Source organism: Bos taurus, chromosome 18 (assembly GCF_002263795.3).
Source record: "Bos taurus isolate L1 Dominette 01449 registration number 42190680 breed Hereford chromosome 18, ARS-UCD2.0, whole genome shotgun sequence".
Taxonomy (NCBI): domain Eukaryota; kingdom Metazoa; phylum Chordata; class Mammalia; order Artiodactyla; family Bovidae; genus Bos; species Bos taurus.
In genome coordinates this window covers 52,408,882-52,422,132 of record NC_037345.1, presented here as the reverse complement: position 1 = coordinate 52,422,132, position 13,251 = coordinate 52,408,882, and the positions used below count along the sequence as shown (strand labels likewise).

Here is a 13,251-nt window from a genome sequence, read left to right as displayed (position 1 = left end):
CATTAGACAGAGGGGTCAAGTGAGCCTTGCATGGTCAAGCTATCTGCCTGGGTAAACCAGAAAGCTAGGGGGCAGAGCCTGGGTTGAGACCTTTTGAGAAATGAGGAGACTCTGGTTTCCTCAAGTCTGTGTTCAGTATTATTACTGTTCATGTGAATCATCACAGTCATTATTGTTTTTCTTCAGTGCATCTAGCTCAGGGTGTTTCCAAGACACCATTTTACAAGGTAGGTGGCATTCCATTCTCCCCTACTTCCTCCTCCCAGCCCCCAACAGACATTTCAGGGAAACAGAGAGGCATTAAATGCCAAAAGCTATTTTCAACTCACCGCTGTCTGACATCAGAGCTATACTGCCAGCAGGCGGAACGCGGCCCATACTAGGCACTCAACACACGTGCGTGGGGTGAATGCGTGAATGAATGAATGGCCGAGGCCTAGAGCCGGCCGCGGACTAGAGCCAGACGCGGTCGAAGGGGAACTAGAGAACAGGGTTGTCTGCCGCTGCCCTCCTCCCCCTCATCAAGCATCCTCGGTGGGCTGGGGAGAAGGGTGCGCTGGTATAGCGAGCAGGTGCGCGGGTGTGTTGCCTGGGCAGGTGTGGCACGGAGAAAGTTCACCTTCCGCTTTATTTTTCCCCGGAGGCCTGCCCGCCCTGCCCTTCAGAAATCTCCCGAAGTCCGGCGGTTTTCGGGGAAGCTATCAGGAGAGTCTGGCCCAGGCCCGGCGTGGCCGCACCACTGGGGCGGAGGGGAGCGGGCGCGCTGGCGCGCGGCGAAGGGCGGCGAGCAACTCAGGGTGGGGCGAGCGCCCTGGCCGGTGGGGAGGGAGAGGGGGAACGGGGGCCGCCCGATCGCGCGGGGTCACTCACCGGCTCCCAGGTTCTTCCAGAACAAAAACAGCAGGAACTGCAGCAGCAGCCGCCGAGTGAAGACAAAAGCAGGGGCCATGCCGGCTTCCTCCCGGCGCCCCTGGGCAGAGCGCGCCCGGCCTTCTTCACTTGAGCCGGGCGTCCGCTCGCTCTGCCAGCCGCTTGGGCGCGGCTCGTGCTGATTCCGCACCTTCTGCGCAGGAATCCCGACGTCACTCAGCCGCCGCAGCCTCCGGGAGGACCTCCTCGGACTAGCAGCGAGGAAGAAGTAGAAATGCGCGCCCTCCAGGTACCCGTCTGGCTCCTCCGACGCCCCCGGAGGCGCCGGGTACTGCCCCTCCCTCCGCCCCTTTGCTACACTCTACTGACGTCACGTACGACGGTGACTTCTCTAGGACATGGGTTCGGATGTGTCGTTGTTTCAGTCGCTGAGTCGTGTCCTACTCTTGGTGACCCCACGGACTGTGGCCCGCCAGGCTCCTCTCTGTCCATGGGATTTCCCAGGCAAGAAATACTGTGGCGAGTAGACATTTCTTTCTCCAAGGGATCTTCCCCACCGGGGGATCCAGCTGGGGTTTCCTCCTGCACTGCAGGCAGGTTCTTTACCGCTGAGCCCCGAGGAAACTGAGGCGCTGGCAAAGAGGTTCAGCGACTTTCTAAAGTTCAGGATTGGCGAGGGACAGAGCGGGGATTTGAGTCTATCATGGGGACAGATCCTGAGTTCCTAACCCCTAAAGCTGCCACCCCTGGGGTCATATTGGGCAAGTTGCTTCTCCTTGGACTTTGGCCAGTTCGGAGAGTTCTGCTTCCTGCTGACCCCTCTGCCTTGGTCCCGGAGCCCACTCCTGGCACACAGCCGTGGGTGGGCCGTTCTGATGCTGGGCGTCTCTCACTCTGCATGTATGTAGGTGAATTTCTGAATGGAAATGTGGAAGCTGGTCTCTGGAAAATCTCTGAATTTTCTGGCACTCTTGTTCAGGGTCTGTGAGTAATTTCCAAATTGGGAAACTGGCTGTTGCTTTGTTCCTCCCCTGAACTGTGATGTCACCTCTGGGGTTCCCCCTCCTCCCAGGGCTCCCAGTTTCGGCTACTGTGGTTTCAATAGCCACTTCTCTGACTCTGGATGGTCAGCGGCTGCCCCCTGCCCTCACCAATGTTTGGATGTCATATTTGGGGCCCAAGTCACCCCACTTTCTGTCTTCTCCCCACTGGACATCTGACTTCCTGGCAACAAGAGTGGGGCCTCTGCTTCAAATCAGACCATTAGAACCTTGGTCCTAAACAATTCATGCAATGGGGATACTAGAGGCTCTGTTATTGAAGCTGAAAAGTGGGGTCAAGGCAGGGCTGAGGGTCAGGGATGGGGTGAACGTTAGGGATGAAGTCAAAGATGGGGTCAAAAAAGGGAGGGCCTTGGGGATAGGGTTAGGATGTGGTGAGGGTCAGTAGGAGGGGAAGGTCCTTTGGTGGCTGGTATTCCCAGGGAAAAACCCTTTGAGTCGCTAAATACTTGGGAAGGCCAAAAGCTCCAGGCTGTCAAAATCTTCGAATTAAATAAAATGTCCTGGACTTCCCTGGTGGGCATTGCAACCTCCAGTATTCTTGCCTGGAGAATCCCATGGACAGAGAAGCCTGGTGGGCTATGGTCCATAGCGTCGCAAAGAGTCAGGCACGACTGAGGCGACTTAGCACACACACAGTGGATGAGAATCCTCCTGCCAGTGCAAGAGATATGGGTTTGAGCCTGTGGGAAGATTCCACAGGCCTCGGAGCATGCTGGCCACAACGTGTGAGCCTGTGCTCTAGAGCCCATGAGCAGAAGCTGCTGAGCCCACACCACACGATTACTGAAGCCCATGCTCCTAGAGCCTGTGCTCTGCAACAAGAGAAGCCCTGTCTAGTCCCAACTACAGGAAGCCTGTGTGCAGCAATGAAGACCCAGCGCAACCAAAATAAAATAAATTAATCAAATAAAATATCTTGTTGCAGGTCTGGATATGGCTAAGGCAAGGACATGATGGAGAGAGATGGATGCCAGCTGGAATGGGTGGGTGGAGTTAAGGAGTTGTCTGGTTCCCGATAGCCCCCGACTACAGGCCCTTTCCACCTCTGAGCCCTGAGAGTGGTCTGGAGTCCCATTGAAACCACCCTCCTCTGGCTCTCGCAGCTCCCTGGGCTCTCCCACCACGGCCCTTGGCTCTTTATTAATTCAACCAATACATGTTGATTGAGCACCTACTGTGTATTTGGCCCTGTCCCAGGTGAACACATATTGTATTTCTATGAATTATACACTGTATTCTTAACAATAAAGTAAGCTAGACAAAAGGAAATATTATTAAGAAAATCATAGGGGACTTCCCTGGAAGGCAATGGCACCCCACTCCAGTACTCTTGCCTGGAAAATCCCATGGATGGAGGAGCCTGGTAGGCTGCAGTCCATGGGGTCGCTAAGAGTCGGACACGACTGAGCGACTTCACTTTCACTTTTCACTTTCATGCATTGGAGAAGGAAATGGCAACCCACTCCAGTGTTCTTGCCTGGAGAATCCCAGGGACGGGGGAGCCTGGTGGGCTGCCATCTATGGGGTCACACAGAGTCGGACATGACTGAAGTGACTTAGCAGCAGCAGGTGCTTCACTTTCTTAGCTGCTAAAGATACAGTGATGTTCAAGAAACAAAGTTCCTGCCCTCCTGGAGGTCCTGGGTTGGATGAGAGTTGAGGAGAGGAAGATAATAATAAAAAAAAGTAGACAGGTACTATATATACCATGGGATGGTAAAAGCTATGAAAAAAATAAGTGAAGGAGACAAGGACATTAAAAAACTAAGATGATGGAATCTGGTCCCGTCACTTCATGGCAAATAGAAGGGGGAAAAGTGGAAGCAGGGAACAGATTTTCTTTTCTTGGGTTCCAAAATCCCTGTGGATGGTGACTGCAGCCATGAAATTAAAAGATGCTTGGTCCTTGGAAGGAAAGTTATGACAAACCTTGACAGCATATTAAAAAGCAGAGATATCACTTTGCCACCAAAGGCCTGTATAATCAAAGCTATATTTTTTCCAGTAGTCATGTATGGATGTGAGAACTGAAGCATAAAGAAAGAAGACTGAGCACCAAAGAACTGATGCCTTTGCATTGTGGTGCTGGAGAAGACTCTTGAGAGTCCCTTGGACTGCAAGGAGATCAAATCAGTCCATCCTAAAGAAAATCAATCCTGACTATACTTTGGAAGGACTGCTGCTATAGCTGAAACTCCAATACTTTGGCCACCTGATGCAAAGAGCTGACTCATTGGAAAAGACCCTGATGCTGGGGAAAAATTGAAGGCAAAAGGAGAAGAGGGCAGCATAAGATGAGATGGTTAGATAGCATCACTGACTTAATGGACATGAATCTGAGCAAACTCTGGAGATAGTGAAGGACAAAAGAGACTGGTGTGCTGTAGTCCATGGGGTCAAAAAAAGTCGGACACAACTTAGCAACTGAACAATCACAAGAACAGGTCAGGATAAGACATTGACATTTTAAGAGATCAGAAGACTTTGGAGGGTTTTGAGCCAATGTGATCAGATTTGTGTTTTAACAGAATCACCTGGAAGTTTGTATAATTAAGCAAATATGAACATATTTCCTTATTCTTTTCTTATGTATATAAGGAATTTTTGTATATGTGTGTATTTTCCTTAAATATACATACATATGCATATTTCCTTATATACATATATAAATATTATATATATTCCTTATACATAATTTCCTTATTCTTTCCTCCCACATTGAAAAAAAATAAATAGTAGCATTGTTCTGCCTCTTCCTGTTTTTTACCTAGCAACACATCTTGGTGATCTTTCTAGGCAAGGACACAGCATTCATTCTTTCATTCATTGGTTCATTCATTCACAGCTATGCAGCATTCTAATGCATGAACCCACAATAAATTGTGAACCTGTCCTCAGCAGATGAGCCCTTTGGGTGTTTCCCACTCTTTGCATTCGCAAACTATCCTCTGATGAGTGACCATGTCCACGCCATTTCCCACGCCTGTGACAGTATCAGTTCCCTAGGTTCCTAGAAGCTGATTTGCCAGGTCAAAGCACATGCACATTTGTGGTTTTGGAGGATACTGGCTAAGTGTCATTCAGTACTCTTTTCAGCCAGCTAGGAACGTGGCAGTATTTCCTACCCAGGGAATCATGTGCTAGTGAACTGAAGCTTTTACAATTTCAGATGTGAAGTTTTGTCCTAGACGATTTGATGTAGGGACCTGGAGGCAGGGTGGGAGGGTTGGAAGGGAAAAAGAGAAAAAGAGGGAGGGGGGGTGGCAGAAGGGATGGAGGAGAAAGGGAGAGAGGGAGATAGAGGCAATGGGGGTGGGGGAGAACGGAAGAAGGTGAGACAGGAATGATTCGGTGGGGGCTCCTGATGCAACTCCCTTGGTTCAAATCCCACCTTCACCAACTAACAGCTGGTGATCCTAGGCAACCTGTATGGATTTTTTGCCTCCTTTTTCTCATCTGGAAACAGGAGCTCCCCAAAACATAGAGTGATGGTTAAATAAGTTATATGGATAAAAAGGTTATTTGTTTTGCTGCTCTGACAGATGGCAGCAGTTACTCCTGGGGTTTGGGAGGCCTCCTTGTATTGCCTTGCCATGCACCCTTGTTATGAACGACAGTCTTGGGCAGCAGGGTCATTCAGTGTTGTGCAGGACAAGGACCTCATGGCAGGTAATAAAGCTCATGTTCCTCATGTGGAAAATAGCAGTGACGTGCCCCGTTGTCCTGCCCTCTTTGCGGTTTGGGACAGAGAATGGGAGGGCGGTGGGCGAGGGCAGCACTTTCATCTTCTGTACTCCGAGGCTAGGCAGGAAAAGCTGGCAGAGAAACCCCCGAATAAAAACCACTTTCCCGCCCTTCCCCAAGGGCTACCAGAGCAGTCACTTCCTCCCTCTCCCCTCCCACCAGCCCCGCTGACCTCACTTCTATTTGGGATGTACTGGTGCCTCACAAACCCACTCCAGTGTTCTTGCCTGGAGAATCCCAGGGACGGGGGAGCCTGGTGGGCTGCTGTCTATGGGTTGCACAGAGTCGGACACGACTGAAGCGACTTAGCAGCAGCAGCAGCAGCAGGTGCCTCACAATGGTTGTTCCCCTCTATCCTTCCCTTCCAAATCCCACAGTCCTCTCGCTCCCCCGAGGAAGGAAATGAAACATTCCTGCCCTTCCCTCTGCCCACAGATGACTCATCAGAAACACAGCTTTTGATGCATCCCTAGCGTTAGCGGGAACAAGTCCCAGTTCTAAATCCTAGCTGACTAGTTTCTGCATGACCTGGCCCTTGATCAAAGGCTCTTCCACTCCCCCTTTATGTGTCAGCCAGACGGAAACCCTTGTAATCCTTTTAAGCAAACCATATTTATTCACCTTCAGGCCAGAACACTTTCCCTCTGGTCTTCACTAGTTAATGGCTCCCACTTCAGGTCAAGCCACCCCCTCCTCCAGGAAGACTTCCTGGATTCCCCAGGCTAGGTTATCCCTCCTCAGGTCTCCCTGAGCCCCCTGAGCTCAGCCTTGCCCACTCTGAGTTATCACTCTCTAGGGATGGATCTGTCACCCTCTGGGCTGTAAAGTTCCACGGAGGCAGAACCCAGGTTGTGTAACTGACAGCTCGGCAGTGACAATTCAACTTCCTCATCTTGTAAAATGGAACTAATAATAACACTTACTTTCCAGGGTTTGGGGAAATGATGCGTTAAAGCCCTTCAGTACAATGTCTGGTCTGGTAAATATCAGTTTCAGGATATATGGCTGCTCTTGTTGTTAATCATCTTAATGTGTTCTCCAATACAGCTGACCCCTCCCACAAAATGACCTCTTAGAGCTCCAGACTGGATCAGGAGCCCTCTCTAGGTTCTCATGTCCCAGCCCCAACTACTCTGGGTTGATACTATCTGGGGATGGTTCTGTCTCCCCCAGTGAACTGTGAGCCCTGGGAAGACAGGGACATGGCTGTGATGGTCACCTCTGGGTCCCCAGTACTGCCCAGCACAGGATTCAATACCAGTGGACAGAGGAAGGCGTGCTGGATGAATGAACGAATGACTTTAGTGATTATTTGAGCTCTGATTGTTATATAACCTTAATTCCTCTTTCTTGCTCTAGCATATACAATTATGTTTTCTGTAATTACTGTAATTTAGACAAAACTTACTCATTGACTTGTGTGGCTCAGGTGGTAAAGAATCCACCTGCAATGCAGGAGACCTGGGTTCGATCCCTGGATTGGAAAGATCCCCTGGAGAAGGGAAAGGCTACCCATTACAGTATGCTGGTCTGGAGAATTTCATGGACTGTATAGTCCATGGGGTTGAAAAGAGTCAGACACAACTGAGCGACTTTCACTTTCACTACTCATTGACTTGTGTTGGTGTATATGACAGAGAGGTAGAGAGTGAGCTTGAGAGAACTTGAGGAAGAGCCTTTGACTGTGTTTGAAAGAGGGAAGAAATTGAGGGTGGGCTGGAAGTGGGGGGGGAAGGCTGAGAATTTGGGCAAGAAATGGGCTGGATGCTGGAGACTGAATTTGTAAACTATTAAGAAGAGACCAAGTCTGTCTTGTTCATGGCAGTGTCGCTGGCCTCTAGCACAAGTCTATCACACAGATGGTGCTCACCACATATTTCTTGGCCCAATGAATGTGTCAGACATTGTTAAAATAGCTCAGAAGTGTTGCTGTGCCTCTGTAATTGTGACTCATAGTATACTCTGAGTAAGCCTAAAATTCTTTTAGTCCCCATCAGAGAGTACAGAGAATGTGACACCTGGCTGATGAGCAGCAGAAGCAAATATGGGGTTGCTGACATCACTCTCATGCCCAAGCTCTCAGCAGGTGTCAACAATCAGTGCAGGCATTCCTTCCTGGGGAGTGTGAGTAGGTTCCCAGAATTCTTAATACTGATCTTGGAGGACCCACTGCCAGTCTATCAACAATGGCAGTTGAGGGCTTCCCTAATGGCTCAGTGGTAAAGAATCCTTTAACAGTTTAGGAAACACGGGTTCAATCCCTGGTCTGTGAAGATCCCACCTGCTGTGGGGGCTACTAAGTCCATGTGCCACAGCTACTGAGCCTGTGTTCTAGAGCCTGGGAACAGCAACTACTGAAGCCCGGGTGCTCTAGAGCCCAGGCTTGGTAACAAGAGAAGCCACAGCTCTGAGAAGCCCACGGACTGCAACAAAGGGTTGCCTCTGCTTGCCACAACTAGAGAAAAGCCCACACAGCAGTGAAGACCCAGCACAGCCAAAAAGAAAGAAAGAAAGAAAGAAAGAAAGAAAAAGACACTGGGACTTAAAACAATGATAACTTTTTTTTTTTTTAATAAATGGTAGTTAAGAAGAAATGTACTTGTCATCCCTGGCAAATAGATGTGAAAAATAAGAGTTAGGGAGAGAAATGATGGCTGGAGATTATAGTTAGGCATTCCCTATGCATTTGGGTTTGTTTATTTGCCTTCCCTGAGATCGTGGATGCCTTGGTTCACCGCATGAGGACAGAAAAGAACTACGTTAGTGTTTTGCTCCATGCCGCAGAACTTTGGGGGCTCAAAAAGTGTTTAACTGTCTTCTATCCATTCATTGATTCCTTTAGCAGGTGTTTATTGAGTGCCCATCATGGCCTGGCATTACTGTAGTTTCCGAGGGCAAGATGCTGAGCCAAGGGAAACACAGTTCCTGCCTTTGGGACTTCATTCTTGACCGGGGAGACAGACATTGTCAAAGTGTCACCCAAACACTTATAAATCGGCAACTTCCCAGCTCCCCTCACCCCCCGCCCACACACTGTGTAGCATGTGGGATCTTAGTTCCCCAACCAGGAAATCAACCTGCAGCCCTGCAGAAGAAAAGCAGAATCTTAACCACCGAACCTCCAGGGAAGTCCCTAAGGTGGGAACTTGTGATGATTACTGAAGAGGGATTTCCTGGGTGTGTGCAGCTAGGGTGAAGTGAACTGAAGTGAACTCACTCAGTTGTGTCCGACTCTTTGCGACCCCGTGGACTGTAGCCCACCAGGCTCCTCCGTCCATGGGATTCTCCAGGCAAGAATACTGGAGTGGGTTGCCATTTCCTTCTCCAGGGGATCTTCCCGATCCAGGGTTAAAGCATCTGCCCGCAATTCGAGAGACCCGGGTCTCCCGCATTGCGGGCAGACGCTTTAACCTCTGAGCCACCAGGGAAGCCTGGGTGAGGGAGTGAAATCCAGGCAGGTGGTGGTGACTGAGTTGAGATTTTTTTAATGACTAGGAATTAACTGGTTGAAGAAAGGGAGTAAACTTTCCAGGCAGAGAAAATAGCACGTGCAAACGACTGGTGATGTGCGAGCACTGTGTTAAGTACGACTGGCTAGCTGTTCCCCCAAACCTATTTCCTCTTATTTCCAGGAGCTCAGGAAGATTTCATTTCTCAGAATCTCTCATAGTACTATGGTCATATGACCCAGAGCAGGGCAGAGACTCAGGCTAGAAGCATAGTAGGTTCGGGAATGACTGTGTAGGGACAGAGTCTCCTCAGTGACCTGCAGTGAACTATGGTATGAGTGGGTGATACGCTTTTATTGGGTCACACCGCTGACATTTTGGAGATATTTGTTATAGCAGTTATCCAGCCCTGACTAAAGTCGCTGCAGCTGGAGAGGGGCAACAAGGGGGGCAAAGTGAGACTACAGATGTGAGCGGGTAATTAATAGTGCATCACTTCATGGCAAATAGAAGAGGAAAAAATGGAAACAGTGACAGACTTTATTTTCTTGGGCTCCAAAATCACTGTGGATGGTGATTGCAGCCATGAAATTAAAAGATGCTTGGTGCTTGAAAGGAAAGTTATGACAAAACTTGACAGCATATTAAAAAGCAGAGACTTCACTTTGCCAACAAAGTAAACAGCTAAAGCTATGGTTTTTCTCCAGTAGTCATGTACAGATGTGAGAGTTGGACCGTAAAGAAGGCTGAGTGCTGAAGAATTGATGCTTTCAAACTGTGAGGCTGCGAAGACTGTTGAGATTCCCTTGGATAGCAAGGGGATCAAACTGGGAAATCCTAAAAGAAATCAACACTGAATATTCACTGGAAGGACTGATGCTGAAGTTGAAGCTCCAATACTTAGGCCACTTGATGCGAAGAGCTGATTCATTAGAAAAGACCCTGATGCTGGGAAAGATTGAGGGCATGAGGAGAAGGGGGCAACAGAGGATGAGATGGGTTGGATGGCATCATAGACTTAATGGACATGAGTTTGAGCAAACTCCAGGAGATAGTGAAGGACAGGGGAGCCTGGTGTGCTGCAGTCCATGGGGTCGCAAAGACTCAGACATGACTGAGCGACTGAACAACAACAACAAATTAACAGTAGAGTCTTGTGGGGTCATGTGACCAAGTTCTGACCCCTGGAATGTGAGTACAAGTGATGTGAGAAACTTCTCATGTCACCTTTGATGATCATGCCATCAAAGGAAGGCAGTGAGACTGTCTCCAACATTGCCACCTCCTTCTGGCTGCAATGGGGACTTGGCCATGCATCATTCTGACTGTGTGACACCCTGGGGATGGCCAGACCACAAGGTAAAGAAACCAGGGCTCCTGGATGACGTCACCAAGCACAGCTTCTATGCCATTCTTGGCTGCATCCATCAGGACTGTTACATGAGAGAGAAACCCACTTCTATCTTGCTTTGTTTTTCTGGCCATGCTGTGTGGCATACAGAATCTTAGTTCCCTGACCAGGAATTGAACCCATGACATCTGCATTGGGAGCATGGAACCTTTCTTTTTTTTTCCTTTTAAATATTTATTTTTGGCTGCACTGGAGCTTAAATTTTGGCACACAGGCTCTCTAGTTGTGGCATGTGGGTTTAGTTGCCTCTTGGCATGTAGGATCTTAGCTCCCTGACCAGGGATGGAACTTAGGTCCCCTGCAAGGTGGATTCTTAACCACTGGACTGCAAGGGAAGTCCACTTCTATCTTGTTTAAGCCTCAGTGATTTGGGGTCTCTGCCAAGCTTATATCCTGTCAAGATGGGGGATCCCTGGGAGAAGAGCAGGTTGAGAGGATGAGCTGCGAGTTTGGGACAGGTCTTGGAGGTAACCTTGTCTCATCAGTTTCTGCTCCTCTTTGAGTCTCCTCTAACCTGAAGGCAGTTCAGCTTTCTCTCTGCCCTCTCCTTCTACCCCACGTCTAGTCTAGTCTTCCTTCCTTGCTTCTGCCTACGGACACTGAGCTCATCATAGCAGATGTGGCTGCCAGGGAGGGAGAGAATTCCTGCCCAGAGAAGGAAAGCTCCAGTTTGTCTATGTTTTTATCTTTCTTTTTTCTGGATACAGAACATCTACACAATCAGAGCCAGAAAACCAAAACAAGGTGTGGGATTCTCAGTTCTTTCTTGTTTCTGATCGTTGCATTCCCCAGCCTGCCCACCCCCCACCCACTGCCACCATGGGAAGTTGGCATATTATTTTCCTTGTTCTTGTCTTACACTTTCATCGTGGCCCAATTCATTCAAGCCTATATATGGTCACAGGCTCTCTTCCAGCCACTCAATCTCTGTTTTGCCAAGCGGAATTTATTTATTATTTTGTTTTAACATTTATTACTTATTTGTCTGTGTTACATCTTAGTTGTACCACTTGAGATCTTTCCTTGTGGTGCGTGGGCTTCTCTAGTTGTGACGTATGGGTTTAACTGCCTTGAGGCATGTGTGATCTTCGTTCCCTGACCAGGGATCGAATCCCTGTCCCCTGCACTGGAAGTCAGAGTCTTCGACTGGACCACCATAGAAGTCCCCCAAGTGGCATTTAAATATTTGACTTTATGGCTTAAATCTTAGGGTTAGATATATCCATTAGGAGTAGGCCAGGCTGCGACTTCTCTTGTGGTCCAGTGGCTAAGACTCTGAGCTCCCAATGCAGGGGACCCAAGTTCAATCCCTGGTCAGGGAACAAGATCTCACATGCTGCAACTAAGACCTGGTGCAGCCAAATAAATAAATGTTTTAAAAAAGGAATAGACTGGGTTGCGAAAAACAATGGGACTAAAACAAGATTGGCTTCGGCAAGATAGACTTTTGTTTCTTCTTTCCTGTAAAAGGAACTGCAAATGTGTTTAAGACAGGGCTAGTTGAATAGCTTCACAAAATCTCCAGATATCTGTTTTTCAGTGGAGGGTTGGTAAATTATCTCTCTGGAAAAAAATTTCCTGATTTGTAGTAATTCCCAATTTCCTTGGTGCAAATATCACTATAAGAATTGATTTCAGTCTACCAACATGTCATCATTGAATATAGAGTTAGGAAGAGATGAACACAGTAAGTTTTTCTTTTAAGATTATTGATGTGGACCATTTTAAGTCTTTATTGAATTTGTTACAATATTGCTTCTGTTTTATGTTTTCTGTTTTTTTTTTTTTTGCCCTGAGACATATGAGATCTGTTCCATGACCAGTGATTGAACCCAAGCCCCCTGCAGTAGAAGCCCAGAGTCTTAACCACTGGACTGCTGGGGAATTTCCCAAAGTAAGTTCTTGTGAGCCAGCACAAGCTGGGTTTGGCACACTTCACACTTGCCACTCTGTCCTCCTCCATGTGAGATGGTCACCTCATGATCCTATATATCTGCTTGGTTCCAGTCATCACATTCTCATTCCTGCCAACAGGAGAAGATGCTCCTTCACCTGAAGGGCATGTTCTGCAAGTCACACATAACCCTTACTCATTTTACTGACAAGGTTGTTTTTCTTTCCCCTTGGACATCATGTGCCCAGCTGAAACTGAAGATTTGGTTATTACAGAGGGAGGAGAGAATGAATTCTGGGACTCTGAGGGTAACTGCTACCACAATTGCTGAGAGTGGGCTCTTCTGCTGCAGCCAGATGATCGTTTACCCTCCACGCGGGGTTAGGGGAGGGGCCTCAAGATGCCTGACCTTTTTATTTTTTTCTGATAGAGAGACAGAGTGAGAGGAGTTCAAGTCAGGGTGTTATTCCTGTTAAACTCCAACTTAGAGAAGGCTGGAGACTCAGTCAGCGCTTTCATTTCTGAGCTTTTGAATTTTCCTAGTTGGTGTGGTTTTAGTCTCTCATTCATTCATTCAACAAACATTTAATTGAGCACATACTGTGTAGCAGATACAGGTCTGGCTATCATGGGGCTGACATTTAACATGGAGATGTTGCTGTTGGTGAGTTGCTAAGTTGTGTCCAACTCTTTGTGACCCCATGGACTGTATGTAGCCCACCAGGCTCCCTGTCTATGGAATTTCCCAGGCAAGAATACTGGAGGGGGTTGCCGTTTCCTTCTCCGGAGGATCTTCCGAACTCAGGGACTGAACCAGAA

General features: G+C 48.3%; 1 protein-coding gene and 1 long non-coding RNA gene across 4 annotated transcripts in view; one reads left to right on the top strand and one right to left on the bottom strand.

Moving 5' to 3' along the window:
- Positions 1-1,205, bottom strand: part of PVR (PVR cell adhesion molecule) — an 18,224-nt gene extending 17,019 nt beyond the window's left edge. For all 3 annotated transcript variants that reach the window (XM_005219427.5, XM_005219428.5, XM_059877576.1), the window contains exon 1: positions 871-1,205. In XM_005219427.5, the coding sequence (XP_005219484.2) occupies positions 871-949 (79 nt within the window). In that variant the 5' untranslated portion in view covers positions 950-1,205. The remainder of the gene's footprint in view (positions 1-870) is intronic.
- Positions 1,071-13,251, top strand: part of LOC132342864 (uncharacterized) — a 24,519-nt gene continuing 12,338 nt past the window's right edge. The window contains exon 1 of the long non-coding RNA XR_009491435.1: positions 1,071-1,159. This is a non-coding gene — a long non-coding RNA (uncharacterized lncRNA). The remainder of the gene's footprint in view (positions 1,160-13,251) is intronic.